We start from the raw sequence: 19,935 nt of genomic DNA on the forward strand, positions 1-19,935 counted from the left end.
ACAGATATTCGATTGCTGCATTTTACAACAAGTTTACGTTTCAGCATAGTTTGAATAAATTGATCGGTAAGTAACAGTACTGATACTTTTATTTTGTACAATTTACAAATGAAATATATCAACGGAAAATTGTGTCAAAAGTGCAAATCCATAGATAAATGATAAAAAATATTTTTCTTCCAAGTTACTAGTTTTTCTTAGCGTCTGTAGCAACACTATGAACTTAAGTCTTAACATTTAACTAAATGTCTAATTCCTAGTCTTTACTGGTTAATTTCTTTCCGAAATAACTATTACATCATTTCAATTCAAGTAATATTCCCAACGTGGTTGCGAACTTAATTATATTTCTATTTTTCCGTAATTTCAAAACACATGAAAACTCTTTCGATTTTGAAGACAATACAAAATTACTTATATTTAAAAATGAATGCGTTAACTTGCCGATAAGATTTGTCTAAGAACATGTATGTAGTTAAACTTTTTGGTTAAAATAGTTTCAAGTATTATTTTCTAAAAATGGAATTTAACAATTTGTCTTTTCATTCAGCTGATTTACAATATTTTTCTTGTTATACTAATTACTATTATTATTTGTTCTTAGTGTCAATTCCTTGTGTGCAATAAAGGTCATAATTTTCTATTTTAACTTTTCACTTTTCTGTTTTTTACTTTTAACATTTTTTTCTTTTTTTCTTTTTATATTTTTTTGTCTTTTTATCTTTCCTGTTTAAAGTTTTTAACATTTTAGTAGTTACTTTTCGTTTGAACATTTTTCATCTCAACATTTTAACTTTTCCTATTAAACTTTACATTTTAGTACTCACTTTTCGTTTTAATATTTCACGTTTTAACTTTTGTTTTAACATTTTTCTTTTTTAACTTCTTGTTTTCAATTATTAAACTTAAAATTTTTAAACTTAATTTTTTGTTTGAACATTTTATCATGTTTTAACTTTTAAAACATTTTTTACTTTTTTTTGTCTTTACACTTTGTTTTTTTGTTTTCACGTTTTTAAGTTTTCTGTTTAAACTTTATAACATTTTTAGTAGTCGCTCTTCGTTGTATTACAATATGCGTTAATTTCTCTAAGTGTAATGTGAAAAATTTTTCAGTAACTTTTATTGTTACAACGATGACAAAAATTTTCTACTATCATTTGTGTAGTCAACTTTGGTCACTACAGTTAGCCATAACTTATATTTTGTTAGTATTAAACTTTGTTTTATTTTGGTTGAAGTTCAGTAATCTTTCAATTTATATTTATAAAAGTGTAAAATTTACAATTTTTTTAATGTACGTTTAATTTTCATTCGTGTAGTCTTTTGCTCATGACAAAGTAAAACATTTTTCTATAAAATCAGAAACATTTTTACGGAAAAACCGATTATAGAGTATTACAAATACAATTTTTTTTGTCTTTATAAACACATGAAACTACAAATAAAATGTATTAATCAATTTGAACTATTATTAATTTAAATTGAAAATGCTATTATTATAATTAAATTTAAAAAATGATAAATACTAATTAGGAATATGTCAAGTGTTTTTTTTCTCTATATTACATATTTATTGTGCATATAACATTTTTACGGGAACGAACACGTTATAATTTATCGGAAACCACGGGTCCGTTTCCCGGTACTTTTGTTATCTTCGGTAAACTTCAAATACTTTGACTTATAAACTTTGTATTTAAAACATTACCTTCGATAATAACTTTCCTTTTTGAAATTTTGTATCTTCGCTTCGTTAATGTTTGTGTTTTGACTTCGGGAATGTTCGGGTTTTCACTTCGGGTATGTTCGGGTTTTGACTTCGGGAATGTTCGGGTTTTCACTTCGGATATGTTCGGGTTTTGACTTCGGGAATGTTCGGTTATTTTCGGGTTCTTGTGAGAGTATAAAAGGGACACATCTTTGCCGAAATTTCAGTATACGTTTGCTCTTCAAAGTAATATCTATTATTCATTCCTTGTGATATTTTGTAATTCACCGAACGTCAAAGTTACCCTTTATCGGCAAGTTCAGGAACATTTTCCGATACTTCAGTCATCCTCGGTAAATAACTCATTTTCTATCGTAAAACTTTCACTGATACTCTGTCAATGTACAGTCTTGTTACGCTTAAATTCAGCTGATACAGTGTTTAGCTTAAATTCTACACGTAAATCAGAAATCTAATGTAATAAGATAAAATATAATCAGTAATTAAGAGAATTGACTTAAATTAGTGTCTATGTAAATGTTCTGATTAAACGCTATTATTATGTAGCGACAACAACAAATTATTTGTTTTTTTCTTATTAGATTCCCTGTCGTTATGAGTCATTACTAGTCAAGAGTGAGCCTTTCAGTTCAATATCAAGTATTAATGTAAATTATTGTTTGATATTTTAGACATACATTTCTATTTTGCATTAAATCTTATACTTGATTAAAATTACAAATATTTCCATTTTGTATTAAATATTTCATTTACCAATACTGTTCTAACTTTGTAATTATCATTACGAATTTGATAAATATTTTGATTAATATAGCATATATTACTCGCTTATCATTTGTTTTGAAATATTGTTCTTAAGTGATTAATTTATTCTTACAGATGGACGCCATTCGTACAATCAATACCATATTGGATTTCATAGAGGAGCGAGACTACTTTGACGCGGAAGAGGTCTTTTTCTCATGGGAAATTTTGACGCGATGCCATGCCACCGGTGTTAGAGTTGACAATCTTAAATATTTTAAATTGCGTCGTGCGTTATATATTCACTACTATGAAACTCAAGACGTTGTTCTCAACAGTTGTAAGACGGCAAAAGATATAATTGATCTCCATGAAGCAGGATTTTTTAAACATGGAGAAATAAGGAAACAGGCGCGTGAAAGGGTAATGAAATTGATAACGGATGATAAAATTTCTGGTTTAACTCTATCTGACTTTGTTGAATATATGAGGGACACTGTGAATTCTCCAAATCCTACGTCAGACACAGAATTTGGTACGATTCCATCAACATCTTCATTGTACGGTACTGGTGGTAAACAATCTGATTTTCATGTTGTCAAAAGTACATCTAAACACTATTCTTACTTTGGTTTACAAGGAAAGGAAGTGACGATTCGGCGTAATGATAAAGGAATCACAGACCCTGAAACGCACATTCGGAACCTATTTGATTTCGTTATAGACAATACCCTTAGTGAAGTTGACAATGACACGTATGTAGGCATAACTATTGAAAGTTCTGCTTGTAATCTGAACAAACCAATATACATGTCATGGCGTCCAAAAGCTGAATTGAACCCTGATGTTCTCTTCTATATAGTAGAGAACACATTAAACAGTAACGAAGAGTTTCTTTTCGCAGATGAAGTTACTTTTAAAGTACATATCGTTGACCCTCGTAAAGGAAGAGGACGAACCCTTGGTACTAAGAAATACACTGATTTAATTACTTTCCTAGAACAAAATGTGATTAAAATGGAAAAAGATGTATACTGTCTTCCCAAAAGTATTATTCTTGGGAAGGCTAAGGCCGATCATAGCCATCAGCAGTTATATCGTCTTAAGACAAATGAAAAACGATTGTTAAAGCAAGCCAAAATTCTATGTGCAGATGTAGAAATAGACATTGTGAATAAGAATGGATGTACTTTAGATGACGTAAAAAAGATTCAAAATCATCTGTTACCAGATTACCAAGTTATTGTTTACGAGAAAAATGCTATGACTCGAGAATTTAATGTAATATTTCCCGGGATCCACGCTGTAAAACAAATTTATATTTTATATGAAGATCAACATTATCAGTTGATTACGAACATTAGATCACTTTTAGGGAAACAAGGATACTGTCATTATTGTTTAGAAGCTTACCATCATGTACATGATCACAAATGTGCATACAAATGTACGTATTGTGAGAAATTTCATGAAGTGTCTTCCTCAGACAATATAAAACGCGAATGTACAAATTGTCACAGACTGTTTCCTACTGAAGAATGCTTTATAAATCATAAAAGTGTAATAGGGAATGGGAAGAGTGTTTGTGATAATGTCAAAATTTGTGTTAAATGTTGTGTTTTATATGATATTCGGCGACGAAAATCTGCACACACATGTGATGAACGCTTTTGTAAAACGTGCTATAAACACGTTGAACGTCATCACGTATGTTTCGTTCAAAAAGCAACATCGACTCAGGTAAATACATTTTTGTATATTATATTTGATGTAGAGACGATGTTACTCGATAAGAATGAGCGAGGTGAACAAGAACATATTGTTACTTTAGTACACGTAATGCATCTTTGTACAGATTGCAAGAGCAAATCCTTAGATGATCCATGCCTAAAATGCGGAAATAAAGATGGAAGTCGCGAGTTTTCTTTTAAGAGCATGGAAGACTTTATACGTCACGTTCTTATGGATCGGTCCTCCTTTAAATCAATCATAGTATTATCTCATAATGGCAGTAAGTATGATATGATTTTCGCTGCTAAGACGTTAATCGAAAGTCAAAATCTTTCACCTTCAATAATAGCACAGGGACACAAAATCATTGAGATGAGATTAGGAAATAAAATTATTTTTAGAGATACTTTCCTATATATGGGTATCAAATTATCTGCACTCCCAAAGACATTAGGCTTAAATCAAAAATTGAAAAAGGGATATTTTCCATACCTATTTAATACAAAGGAAAACCAAAATTATGTAGGAAACATTCCTGAGTTACATTACTTTGACCCGGACTCACGTAGTCCGGAAGAACGACTAGAATTAATGCAATGGCACAAAGAGTGTTTAGATAACAACATGCAGTACGATCTGCAAAAGGAAATGTACGATTACTGCCGGAATGATGTTAAAATCTTAGCAGAGGCAGTGATTAAGTTCTCTGATTTAATTGAAGAAAGAACTGGTGGTCTCCAATGCTTTATCTCAGCAAGCACTATTGCAAGTACTTCAATGTTAACTTATCGATCATTGCATTTACCTGAAAATACTATTACAATTATTCCCCCCCTTGGATTTGATCATCGTGACCGACAAAGCCTAAAAGCGTTGCAATGGTTACGATATATGGAACGTGCCAGAGGTACAAAAATCGAATATTCCGCAAACGGATTGGAAAGACGGTTCGGTAAATACAAAGTCGATGGGTACGAGAGTGAAACAAACACAGTATTTGAATATAATGGTTGCTTTTGGCATGGGTGTAAAATTTGTTATGTTAATCTTCGTCATACAAGTCTTGATTCATCTTCAAATCATCGTACAACCATGCAAGATCGATATGAATCAACGATCACAAAAATTGAGTACTTGAAAAAACGAAAATTTAATGTTATTGAAATTTGGGAATGTGAATGGGACGCCAAAGTAAAATCAGACAAAACAATACAAGATTTTATTAAAGATCAATGTGATGATCTTGTTGATCATCTTGTCCCTAAAGAAAGTTTCCATGGTGGCCGTGTAGAATGTTATAAGGCACTGCATAAATGTAATGATGATGAGACTATCTCTTACCTAGATGTTACTAGTCTTTACCCCTGGGTAATGGCTCGTAAACCTCTCCCAATAGGTAAGCCAACAATTCACAAAGGGCCGTTTTTTCCAAACGTTGAAAACATCCATGGTTTAGTTAAATGTACTGTTCTTCCACCGTCCGATTTATATTTTCCAATCCTCCCTTACACATGGAATGGAAAATTATTATTTGGTCTATGTCGATCATGCATGCAAGAAAGTAATACTGGAGAATGTACACATTGTGAAAGTGATCGCGCCATTACAAATACCTTTTGTACCCCTGAATTACATAGAGCGATGAAATGCGGATACAAAATACTCAAAATAAAAGAAATTAGGGAATTTGAGCTTACGGGTTCTGAAGATGGGCATTCAAATAGTTTGTTTCGTAATTATGTGAACACATTCCTTCAAATGAAGTAGGAAGCTTCAGGCTTCCCTGCAGAATGCACTACAAAAGAAAAACAGGAAGAGTACATTGAAGAATATTTCAAACATGAGGGGATACAGTTAAATTATGAGAACATAGAATACAATCCTGGACTAAGATATATTTCGAAAATATTTTTGAATTCGCTGTACGGGAAATGGGGGCAAAGAACAGATCTTTCACAATCTATAATCGTCGATACTCCCGAAAAATTTATGTCGTATCTATATGCACCACAATATGAGGTACAGTCAGTAATTCCCATAGGAGAAAAACATTTAATTGTAACGTATAAAGACAGAGAAAATGAAAACAAACCAAACAAATTTTCCAGTGTTGTGCTTGCAGCATTCATAACATCATGGGCGAGGCTTAAACTTCACGACCTCCTGACCACCATTGGACCTAACAACGTACTGTACTGTGACACAGATAGTATTATATTTGTTCAACCACGACATGAAAAATCCAAGCTTGCTGTAGGATCTTACTTAGGAGAATTAACAAACGAGGTTCCACAAGGGTGGGAAATAGACGTCTTTATAGGATGTGGAGCGAAAAATTATGCATACAGAATGAAAAATATTCAAACGGGTGAAAACGATTACGTGTATAAAATTAGAGGAATTACTTTAGATTCTAGGACACGTCAAGAAATTACCTTTGAGCATTATTATAATTTAGTAAAAGGAAAAATTGAAAATAAAACATTGTTGAATCCACGTAAAATTACTCGTAAGCCTGGATTTACTATAGTTACAAGACCTGAAACTAAGACGCATAGAGTAGTAAACAATAAGAGACGACGGTTAAATCCCCACAGTAAAACAGACTATAGAACACTACCCTATGGATACCAAAGTTAAAGTTTGCTCAGTTATTATCCATGCATGTATGTGAATTTTGATGTAAAACCAATGAAAATATAATTTTACACATGTGAAAAAAAAATTAAAACGTTTGTGATAATGATACCTGTTGATTCAACTTAATAGTATTTTGTATAAAATACAGTATAAAATTACCTAGACACTTTCATGTGTTACATTAATGTGTATGTAATAAGATTATTATTGTTACTCTACTGTGCAACATTATTATATGTGTATAAATATTATCTTGATCACCGAATGTATGTACCTTAAATTGTACTCATAATGGTGAATGACAAACACATATTCTCTCGTACAATATTAATTGCTAAACTTATATATATTTAATAAATGTATATCATTTCATGTAAGAATCACTATATGCATAGCTGCATATGTAACTTTTTTAAAATTTCTTTATAACAGTATAATTTGAATAAAATATTTAAAATGTAAAATATTGTTTCATTTATTTCAGCCTCATAATACTCAAACATATATGAATTTAAAAAAAAAATCATATGCAAAGTGTATATACGCAAAGTCAAGGTTGCGCAAAATAATTCTGGAATTACGTAAAGATCATATAAAATACGATCATTCCTACCAGACAATTACACAAAAAGAATCATTAATACAAATCAATTCCATAAATAAATATGAGAGAGCACTAAGTGGTTAAATCAATCAGGTTTGACCTTGGAAATGGTGCTCAAATAAGAAAGTTTACCTCGCGGCACATCCAGAAGGGTAAATATAAAGGGTAAATAACCTTTAGCCGTACATTATTATCATAGGCTATGGGTATGTAACGTAATACCAAACTGTAATTCAAATAAAAAAGTACATTACGATACTCACTGACTTCAATAACAGTGTAACAATAAAACTATATACGTTAAAAAAAGGTAAGTTGCATATAAATAATAAAAGTATATATCTTCAAGGTTACATACGTACAAAAAGTGACAGTAATTAAACTATTAGTACGAAAACTAATTACGTTCAATATTACGTACGCAAAAAAGCAACACTGTAGTAATGAAACTACAGTCCGGTACAGCATAATTACATGTCAGTAAGTGTACCTAAAGTACCGGTAAAAAAAGCCATAATAATTCAATTACAATTGAACCTTTGTACTTCAATGAGAGTACTTAGAGTAATTACAATATTCATTACTTCAACGACAATATGTATATAGAGTACCTAGAGTATGTAGTGAAACTAATTAAAAAAGGTAGAAACACTAATTGAAAGTGGTAGAGAAACGAAGATTACTCTACTCACCACAACAAAACCATTTACTTTTCCTAGTCTCCTGTCACTAGGTGGTTTTCCTCCATTTCTTGGCTTTTTGCCTAAATGGATAATCATTATAAAAACTACGGAATAAATATTATTTATCCTTCTCACCCTGATAATACTAACAGCACTTATTACTCTCTTGTATTACATGTAAATTTCATACGCAGCGTTCATCACAAACTACCATAACCAAATATGAAAATCTCTATAATATAAAAGCCATGAAACATCTTGCTAGATCAACACTCATTGTCTTATCTCTTAGAGGTCTAATTTCCCTTCCTTTAATGGTCAGTAACCTCTAACAAGATTTTTAAGTTAAACAAACTAATGACCTTCAAATCCGCAAATAAAAGGCAGACTTTTAGGTCTTAGTATAAAACAATATTCCAGAATTGCAGTCCGACTTCATATATTGACTATAAAACCTAATAGGAGGGACTAGCACCATAAATAGGTTTACAATCTATCACCTAGCAACTTCGGTCAGTATAAGTACTTTGCTTTGTAACGATGACTATTCTCTATAAATCGTAAAGATACTGACACAACATACTTAATTTTTGGGGTATGAGCTGGTATAGTAGGTACATCACTTAACCTTCTCATTCGAGCAAAATTAGCTCAACCTTGCATCTTAATCGGAGATGATCCAATCTATAATGTAGTAGTTACTGCTCACAGTTTTATTATAATTTTCTTCATAGTAATGAAAATTATAATAAGTGGCTTCGGAAATTGATTTTTTCCCCTTATACTTGGAGCGTCTGATATAGCCTTCCCTCGCCTAAACACTATGAGATTCTGACTTTCCCCTTCTCTCTACTTTACTCTTCCCCTCCCTACTTTACTTTTAACTGGAAGAATTGTAGAGATTGGGACAGGAACTGGATGAACAGTATATCTTTCTTTCTAGAGCTATTGCTCATGTTGGAGCCTCTGTTAATGTTTTCATTTTCTCTCTCCACCTAGCTGGTGTCTTCTCAATTTTAGGAGCAGTAAACTGCATTACAACTATTAACATACCAACCCCAGAAATAACTCCTAAACGAATACCACTCTTTGTTTGGTCAGTAGTTATTACTGCTATTTTTCTTCTACTATCACTTCCTGTTCTAACAGGAGCTATTACAATACTTTTTTCTCCTATATTTTCTATTCGAAGCCATCCTATAATTTCTTCTTCCTTCTCTTTTCCCACTTTCTTTCCTTTCCTTCATTTTTCTTTCTTGCTCTCCCTCTTCAATTTTGCTCTACTGTATCCATTCTCATTAATAAACTACGAAACTTCTCTGTCTTCGTTCTTTTCTCTTCTTCACTGTCTATCATTTCTATTGTTTTTTCTATATTTTTGATACAATTTCTTTTAACCCTTTCTTCTACTTTTGTGACAATACACATTTACTGAGTATTCTTTCCCTACCACGTTGTTTTCATTCTCCGTTCTATTTTTCTTCCAAAACGTTAATTTCACCGTCTTCCTTTAATTTCACCTCTAGGAATTCTTATTCCTTTCCTCTGCCCTTGATCGTTCTCACAAATTGTTCAAACTGCCTCTTTGCTCCTTTCCTAATTCCTAAACCATAATCCACATATCTGAAAACATAACCAATCTTTCTATTTCTCTTTCTTTCACCTTTTGTTCTAATTTGTTTTATTACAAATTCCGATAACACTGGGCTTAATTTTGATCCTTTACTTAGACCTGCCTTTATTCTCGCTAACTTCTTCCCTATTGCACGCACACTCTTCTCCCATATCAGTTTTGATGTTTTCAACACTTTTTCTTTCTTCCATTTACTTGTAGTCTTATCCTTCATTTCTTCTTCTTTCATCACCTTCAAAATATAATTTATTTTTAAGCTGGGAAACATAGGTTTAACACCTACACTAAAAATCAGCATTTTCTCATTTGTTATTCCTACTTTGACATACTCTTGACTCCGCTATTAATCTTCCGTTAGTTTCCCCGCAAAATAATTAAAAAATATCAATATACTATATTAGGCTTTTAAATTATATTTTTATCTCTTCGCTTTACTTCATTTGTAGAGAAAATACTTCCTCTTTAATGTGTTTATTTAAATACTTTAATTTAAAAACTTTATAGCAGATACTTTAATAATTATTTAACCACATTCACACACACACACACACACACACACACACATATATATATATATATATATATATATATATATATATATATATATATCAGTGGCGGTTTCTCTTAATGTTTGCATGTTTGTACAAACCTCCTTCCAATATTTTCATTTTTTTTATTTATGCTAAATCACTGTTCGTTTTATTGTCAACATAATCTTTCCTTAAAGAAGTGCGTTTGAAACAAGGCTGGCTAATACCTTTCTGCTTGAGAGTTTGACTCCCCAGCTGGGCTATTGCGGGGGTTGCGACGTGCGAGGATCCTTATAATGCCTCATAGGAATCTGTATGTTTGCAGATCTTTTGCAAGCAAGTCCACCAACAAAAACAACTTTTCCAAAACAAAACGCTTTGGAACTGGAAATTCTCCACCGTCTTTCCCCTTGCAATATTGGTTGACACGGTTCTCTCCTGAAGGGATATGGTCCGCTCCTCGAAGTCGTACACAGAGGAGAAAAAAACTTGCACCTTGCCTAAATGCGAGATTGCCAAGTGGTCATAGCTATTGGTTCTGTCAATCAAGTAAGGTTGAGGCAGCTATGGAGACAGTAAAGGCGACCCCGTGAAGAGTGCAGACAGATTGAGGGTGTCAGTAGTTAATACTAAAATGTCTAACTCACTAAAATGTCTTTGAGGAGGAGTATTTGGATGGTTTCGTTTGGTGCAAAATAAATCACACCGGGAAAAGTCATGTATTTGGAGTCAGACGGGAGTATGTTCACGATCAAATTGTCGAATCTGTTCGTACTTTGTAGTGTTTTGTGGGTGCGTGTGCTGGTCTTTATTGTTCATTGAAATGGTTGCTGTAATTGCATAATATATATCTATTCCTGATATACGTGAAGTGACAATGAATTCCGTAACGTCTCTGTTGAATGAGTCGTTTTCACAAAGAACTTTAGAAGCAAAACTACTTGTGAAAAATATCGGAGGGCCGATTCCGACTCTCAATATAACGCAAGTAATTAGAAGTCAGAAACAAACATTTACAAAGAAGTTTAATCTCAACTTGTACGAACAGCATAAGTGGTTATGTGGATGTGAAATTGAAAGTGCTTTGTTTTGTTTTCCGTGTTTGTTGTTCGGGGCGGGGGAAGATTCATAGAGTAAAGAAGGTGTTGTGGATATCCAGCATCTGCATAAAAAAAGGAAGAAAAAGAAAATTCGTCAGCTCATATAAAACACGTTAATCTCACTGTGTTGGGAAATGTGAATATTGCTGCTAAACTATATGCTGGTTATAATCGATCCATTGAGAACCACAATCATAAAGTGACGCAAAATAAGTACGTGCTCAATATAATAATCAATTCGGTTTTGTGGCGTCTTCGAACTGGCTTTAAGAGGACATGATAAAACAGATTCTTCTTCAAATCCATGCGTATTTAGTGAATTAATTAGTTTCAGCGCTGAACTTCACAGCACTCTCAAGAGTTATTAGAAAACGCAACAATTTTTAAGGGTACGTCAAAAATCATGCAAAATGAACTTCTCCATTGCATGTCAGAAGTATATCATGAAAAAATCGCTATTGTTTATATTGTTTATATTAACTATTATTATTATTATTATTATTATTATTATTATTATTATTTAAATACCATTATTAATTATTATTTATAATAATATTAATAATAATGAAAAACGAGGTCATACAGGGGATAGACAAACAAATCTAAAAATACTTCATAGAGGATACTAAGTTTGGCCCTCCACTGTATAACACGTGTTGCGGTTGTCGATCGTTTTTTATTTTCAATGTGTCATGTGGACTTTCCTCTTCCGTCAGCAGAACCAGTTCACCTGTGAGTGTCGTGGTGTGAAAGTGGTGCGGTAACATGGGCGACCTGATAGACTTTGAAAGAGGCATGATCGTTAGTGCCTGTCTGGTTGGAGCTTCCGTGGCAACAGTGTCGAACATTGTGAGAGTATCGAAAGGCACATGGATACCCAATAAAGATAAGAAAATAAATAAATGGCAATGATGATAACCCGTTCCGGTCAAAAGTTTCAGATGCCGGATCTGAAAGACGGGCCTGAGCCAAAAAAAAAGTATCGAAAGGCACTGTGTCCAATGTCACGAGGGCATACACAATTCATGGGCAAACGACATCTGCAAAGTATAGTGGTTGAAAGACAATCCTGTCAGATAGGGACCGGAGGGCATTAAAACTGATTGTAGCAGCTAAATAGAAAACCACTGCATTGAAAATTACGTCTGAACTCAATTCCGGGCTACAGAATCCGGTTTCATCGAAAACAGTGTGACGGAAACTTCATAAAATGAAAATTCATGTCAAGGCCGCTATCGCCAAATCCCTGGTCACAACAGTAAATGCGAAGAGGCGTACCCAGTGGTGCAAGGACCACAAGGCGTGGACTCATGAGCAGTGGAAACACGTACTGTGGTCCGATGAATCGACCTTCACCTTGTTTCCAACTACCGGTCGTGTTTACGTATGGAGAACACCGTCCCAGGCCTATGATACAGACTGTCTGCTCCCAACTGTAAAGCATGGGGATGGTTCTGTTACAGTATGGGCAGTGATATCGTGGTTTTCTGCAGGTCCCATCATAGCCCTGATTAGAATGATGAATGTTAAGGCGTATGAGTCAATTTTGGGGAACCAGGTTCTATCTATGTCCCAAACATTGTTCCCTGATGGTGATGGCATCTACCAAGATGATTTGGCACCCTGTCACACTGCAAAAACGGTGAAATCATGGTTTGAGGAGCATAACCAGGAGCTATCACGCCTCCCCTGGGTCCCACAATCACCACATCTGAACATCATTGAGCCATTGTGGTCTGAGTTAGAAAGGCGTGTTCGGTCTCATTACCCTACACCAGCATCCCTTGAGGAACTGGAGCATGTTTTGGAGGAACAATGGTACAAAATTCCACACACCACGATTCAGGAGCTGTACACGTCCATTTCACGTCGGATCCAAGCTGTTTTGGACGCAAAAGGAGGCCTCACACCATACTAGGTATGATTTTCACACTTGTGCAAACGTTTTAGATTTTTGTCCAACCCTTGTATAACATAGGTTCAAATCCTGTTCATGTAAAGTTATTTTTTTTACAAAGTGAGTGTGAAGAATCAACGTCTCATACTAGACAATCAATACTCAAGAATGTGGAAGCAAAGACCTCTATCATGATAGAGACGATTTATGAATGTTAGTTGGGAAAGGGCAAGGGAATTACCAGGGCATTCGAAACACCTCGTTGATCTGCAGTATACACTTTTCGTGTTATCGTTCTGGAATAGACTCCCACTACCGGTTTATAAAAATCATCTAAGAAGAGTATTTACAGAAATACTACAATACAAGTTTTTTTAATGCGAGGAAGAAAAAGGTATCCCAAGACCTTATAGCCTTGAAGCAGGATCTGTACAGAGTTCCGGGTAAGCTAGGTAGAGTGGTGTAGGAAACCCCAATGCTCTGAAGCACGCAGTATAGGGTTAAGAGTTACAGAGCACCGAAGCAGGCTAAGCAACTGAGGTTGTAATCCCGACAGAACTCCGAGCAAGCTAAACCAGGGGGAAGGGTAGCTAGAGTCCTGCAGCAGACTAGAGGTTTGAGGTTGGGTTTCTCTCAGAGCTCCAGGCAAGCTAACGGAGGGGAAATCAATCGCAGACTAGTGACTGCTCGTTGAATCCTTTCCATTATATAAGCGCTCCGGGCGGCGGTGGAGCTGCTGCTCCCATGTCGTCATGTGGCTTCTAGGTAGTGCTGGTCTGTTTGTTGTAGTAATCCAAAGTGAGGTTTAGTACTCCAACTTAAATACATGTAATTTTATGTTTACAAACAAGAGTACGTGTGATTGTTTATAAACACAAGCACGTGGTACATCACATAAAATAATGATTCGAAAGAACAGATATTTAATCGTGAAAAAACGCCGCTACTGTTCGCAACCACCATAACTAATGTGTGTACCGGACTTGCGATGGCCGTTTTTAAAGAAGACTGTACATTTATGAATAGATAGGATATTGGTAGCAACCTTTAAAGTCACCGTTACCCATTAAGATTTAACGAATTCTCTCCGTTAAAGAACTCGGCTGAGATAATCGTTCTAGCTGTCTATTGTTTTTAAAAAAATAAAAATTCGCTTCTGTTGAAGAATTATCTTGTGAAGTAACTAATCTACGTATGCATGTACTAAAATCACAACATTTTAAAGCTCACAGGCGTGATACTAATGAATAAAAATATATAATTACACGAACTGAAAAATATATTAGTTGAGTTTAATTCTTGATTCAATAAATATGAATCACAGCTTTTGTATCTATTCATATGTTCTAGGGAAATTGTATTGATCTGATTACTTTGCTTCACATCAAAGAACTCCTGCTCATGCTGATGATAAAAGTACCTATGCTTACTGCACGGCTAGTCGATGCTTTCGCAACGCGTTTTTATGGCTCATGCAGACGCTTGAAATACGCTGACCATGCATTTAAATGCGGATGGCTAATCACAATACGTTGCAAACTCGAAAGCAATAAAAACGCACAGAATACGTTGGCTCGAGCGTATTTGGTGCGTTTGGGAACATTAGACCACCTGCTGTTTCGGAATCAGTAAAAAAATGTTTAAAGAAAGGAAAAAAGGAAAGACGTGTTGTCAAGCAAGGGGATTTTTAGTAAGATCTCCATGTCTTCTCACAAGAAACCAACTGAAGCAGATAATTCTGATTCTACCCTTCCGGCATGGAAAATAATAAGATAAAAAGACCTGGAAACCCTGACTGGCTCACAGTATGATTTATAACTCTGGCGAAAGTAAAGTTACCGAGTAGGCACTTAGACGAGTAGGCGGGTTTGCTGCATGGGGTAATGAATCGGAAACGCATTCTCGTATAGCCATATGCTTAGATAAATAAGGTCCCTAGTATCAAAAGCTGCCAAATCCATTTTTTTTTTACCGAAATTAAGTTTATATCGCTTGTTATATGTTTGATCTAAAGGAATTCCATTGAAACAGAATTTTGCCTAAAACCTGAATATTTCATACTAAAAAACTAGTTCAAATATGGGACTTTGTACGCGTGTATATGGAGCTTCACTGCACGTTTTGCGAAATCACTCGAAACAAAGTAAAATGGGTTGGTCGATTTTGATACTAGGCGCCTCAAATGGTAATTGTTCTGTTTTATACTTGTTTGAGGATGCGTAACGCAACGGAACTACTTCTAAACATATCTGTCCCAGAGCTCACAACAAAAGTAATCCCAAAGTTGATGTATAAATGAGTATCCGAATTTTGATGGGTTATTTTTTGTCCCACAAACGGATATGTTTAGAAATACTGTAGTTATATTATATTACGAGTACTCAAATTGACACAAAAAGGGCAAATAGAAATTTGTTCCAGCGTGGATACTTTTATCATTGGAATGACTGGTCACAAAAATCATCCCTATCTTCGTTTAAAAATGTATCTTAGATATCTCTTCTCATGTACAAATAATTTCTATTATTCCTAGAAAATACTTACGCTCTGCTTTGGAGATAACAGAACATCCCAACGCAGTTTTCACCTCAAGCTCACTAACTAACTGCATATCGTTTACAGCAGTTTTCGCTAGGATCGGATTTCCCCCAATATGCACCGAATACAAAAGTTCAACTTCACGTGCTTCTTCTCTGGATGTCACGTTATATATACGCACTTCCAGCGGTTGAACCAAGCGTCCAAAACTACGCCGAAATCGTGATGGCGCTACAGTCGCTGAGTTGGCGTTTTCGATTCCCAAATGCTGTAATTGTTGGCGTTCGAATGCAACCCTGTACAGTCTAGCCAACTTATGTTGCATGTTTGCGCGAAGAACGTCTTCTGGTATTTTGCTAATGCTTTCATTTTGTTTCAATACTGTAATAATTTGATATTTTTTATGTGGGGGGTTAATTGGTGGAGGTAACGTTGAGGTTAAGGGTGTCTCTAGCGTTGCTGCGACAGTTGTTAGATGTGGTGTTACTGTAGGCGAAGGACGAGGCAAATAGCCAGAGAACGTAGAACTAACAACCGGTACACTACGCGTCACTTCCGGAGGAGTTGGATAAATTAACGTTGGCGTATTTATATCGTTTGACACTTCAACGCTGATAACACTTGTTGAAGACGCACAATCAAACTCACAACTTATCGTCCGTTCGAGTTCGGTCCACATAGTAGTATATAAAGCCATTGGGCACTCCCTTCTTACAATAGTTGTTGTTTTAAATACTGTTGTTACTTTCTGTGTGCCTGGGAGTCTCCCTACGAATTCTTTGCTGCCTTCTGCATTTCTTGATCCTGTCCAGAGGAGGTCTTCCGGGTGATATTTTCGAAAAAGGCTGGACCTGGAACGCAATGATGGTGATGTATCTGCCACGACGGGAATCACATTGCGAGAACTTCTTTGGTGTTGATATTGGCTGTTTTGTTTTGGGTTGTGTGGCACAATGCGATTGGAACTCTCATGTATCCCAGCACCTGAAAGAGGAAATATATTCAGTGAACAGTAAAAGGTTAATTCATTTTTATTGTAAGAAATACAGCTGTACATCTTTTTTTATTATTATTATTATTGTTAACGTTAAGTTATACTACGTGGTATATGCGTGCGTATTATTTTTGAGATACAAAACGAGTCCGAAAGAAACTCAACACCCATTTTAACGAAAGAAAATTCTGTATTGTTTGTTAGTGTTAACTTAATTATACAGATTGACATCTAAGAATTTGACCATCGATAAATTGGTTTCTTCAGATTTTCCGGCATGGATGTTGGTGCACATTTTCAAATTTAGTACATTGACGCGCCACTCTTTTCTGGGCATGCCGTTTATGTGTTGATGGCGTTTTAATTCTGAGCAACTGTTTTCTTCAGTTGAATTAAAATTTGTAGAACGATTTTATTTAGTTTGTGAATATTAAAATTTCCATTATTTTCCATTTAGTGTTTAATTTTCTTTCTTTGAAGGACTGCACACGTACTCATTCTCTGTTAAATATATGCAGTATAAGCATCTAAAATTCGCCATTTTCGAAAATGTCGTAATCCTGTGGTCCTGAGCCTAACGGATTTTTTTTTAAAATTACAACCTGTACATCACAGGTTGAGTAAAATTACGATAAAGTACACGTTTCCTAATAAAATTTTACCTGACGACAATCATGCCATTTTGTTTTACCCAAACATCTCTCGAAATTAAGTCATGTGTCTTGTTCACTTATGTATTATCTCAAGACCTTAATAAGCCGAATAAATACTGTGGCTTGTAAATAATATATTATGTAATTATGGAGGTATTTCGGAGTCGGTACCGAGTAAATTGAAGGTACATTCGATATATTAACACCTTTTTATGGAGATGTGTTTAACGCAATGGATATTAATAATCACAAGGCAATGTCATATTAGAATATTTTGAAATATTATAGTTATCTATATAAATCCTCAGATTATATGTTTGTCTCGAAAGATAAGTTTATATGTTTGTCTCCAATGAGATCTCGAAAGCTACAAGTGCTAAAAGCGTGTCATTTCCGCTGGTCGATTCCAAATTGTGTGTAGATTGCCCAGTTCTAATTGAGTATTTAAAAAATATATGCCCGTTATTTCGTAATTACATTTTTTAGGAGTACACCGGGTGTTGAAATTAAAGAAAAAATCATATATCCTACGAGTTATACATTCCAACACAACATTGTTGTATACAGGGGTTGTATATCGTTCTGGCGTTTAATTCGTGGCCAAATGATAGTGAAAAACGAAGGATAACCATTTCTCCAGTCTAGGATTAATCTTTATTGTTTGGAATGTTTTCCCAATAAACACCATATATCACTGACATTATAACTAATTGTGTGTGTAATGTATTTGCTTATTACATACTGCATGCAACAAGAAAGAAAATACTGATCATACATGAATTAGAAACTCCAACAGGAAGTAGGTTCAAATCATGCAAACGGTGCGAGATATTAAAAAAAAAATCGAAAAATCTTCCCTTTATGACACCAATTGCCGATTGTTTTTCCAAAACGTCTTTCACTTGTGTCTGTAAAGAGACATGTAGGGTGGTCTACAAATGTTGTGAGGAATGACAAGGAGATTGATACCAGTACTAATATGTGAATGATGCGCTGTGTAGAGAGTGCAGGTTCAGCCAGTATTATTTAAAAGTTACGTAATTAATCCAATTCAAATTAGATAAATTAATCATTACATCCCTCTTCTAACAAGGTTTTATCTCTGAGCTCATTTAGTCCACAATATAAATTATAACGTAGTAAGCTATAGCATTACCTACATATATCTCAGTCTTATAATGTCTTTCAATATCAATATCATATTTGGGATATATGGAAGTGGATTTTTCTACTGCTGTAAATCGCCATGTTGACATATTCTGAGAAGGCTTCATATTAATATTCTTGACATACTCCTGGTTTTCTTTCTTTTTCTTAAAGAAGATCCATTCTGTTCAAGCATTTCATCTTTGATTTTCATTTATTCTCATTTAATTAAAAAAAGAAAAAAATCTGATATCTGCAGTCATGGACGACTTTCTGGTTAAGTACAGATACTTAAACGTTGTCAATGACTGTTTTAAACTTATTTTTCTAAATAACATACTTTTATTCTAAAGAAGCAGACATTTGAATCTGTCGCTATGTATTCAGCGTGTAAACTGCATGACAATGCTTCAATCCATACGGTTGTTATTGTCAAGGTAGTACTGAAACACTGGCTTTGAGATGATGTAGCATCACACCAAATTTAACCTGTAGCTTTTACAATATTGGTGCTAAGCAATGTTCGTAGGTTTGCACAAGAAAATGTCCCTCGATTGACACAAAATTTTCCCTCTTCCCTAGTTTGTTGAGCGTCTAATTGCTATGACAGAAGTTAAGTGATAAAATTAGTTTATGTATATTAATAGAAGTGCCAATCACATTTGATTTATTAATTTGCTTTTTGCATCTTTTTATTTATTTATTATTATCTTTTTATTTATTCCCTTAACTTTTACACCCACCAACAATGGGTGCAAATTATGCTACATTGAACACACACACACAAACGTTTGCTATTGTATTGGTTTATTTCTGCAGAAGAAAGCAAAAATTAAGCATTTATATTGGTCATTCAGTTAGCGCGAAAATCTCCCTGAATTTTTACGTTTTATCTAAACATTTACTTTTTTCCTTTTTTGTTAAATTTACCTACAACATTTTCCTAGATTGGTGAAATTTCCCTCAAACTACAAACGTTGGTACTAAGTCTTCCATGTCATATAGTGCCATCTATGAAAGAAATAATGTCTCAGTTTCAACTATCTAGCTGAGTCAGTTCTGAGCTTGCCTATTGCATGACAATGCTCCACTCTATACGGCCTATTGGCAAGGTAGCAATGAAACACTGGTTTTGAGAAGATTCAACATTACCCCGCATTTAACCTGTAGCTTTTACAACACTGATACTAAGTCTTTCATGTCATGTAGTGCCATCTATGGACGAAATGTATCAGTTTCAACTGTCTAACTGCATCAGTTCGTTGGAGGCAGTTATCTGGATCAGTCACTGTGCGTTGAACTCCATACTG

The 19,935-nt window shown here is 34.4% G+C and overlaps 1 protein-coding gene across 1 annotated transcript in view; it reads right to left on the bottom strand.

The window, feature by feature from the left end:
* The window catches only part of LOC145670003 (uncharacterized), a 154,341-nt gene that overhangs the window by 68,756 nt on the left and 65,650 nt on the right, over positions 1 to 19,935 (bottom strand). Inside the window, exon 3 of the mRNA XM_081738344.1 lies at positions 15,839 to 16,816. Coding sequence (XP_081594470.1) covers positions 15,839 to 16,816 — 978 coding nt within the window. The remainder of the gene's footprint in view (positions 1 to 15,838; positions 16,817 to 19,935) is intronic.

This window comes from Thermobia domestica, chromosome 14 (assembly GCF_964235325.1).
Source record: "Thermobia domestica chromosome 14, izTheDome1.hap1.1, whole genome shotgun sequence".
Lineage (NCBI taxonomy): Eukaryota > Metazoa > Arthropoda > Insecta > Zygentoma > Lepismatidae > Thermobia > Thermobia domestica.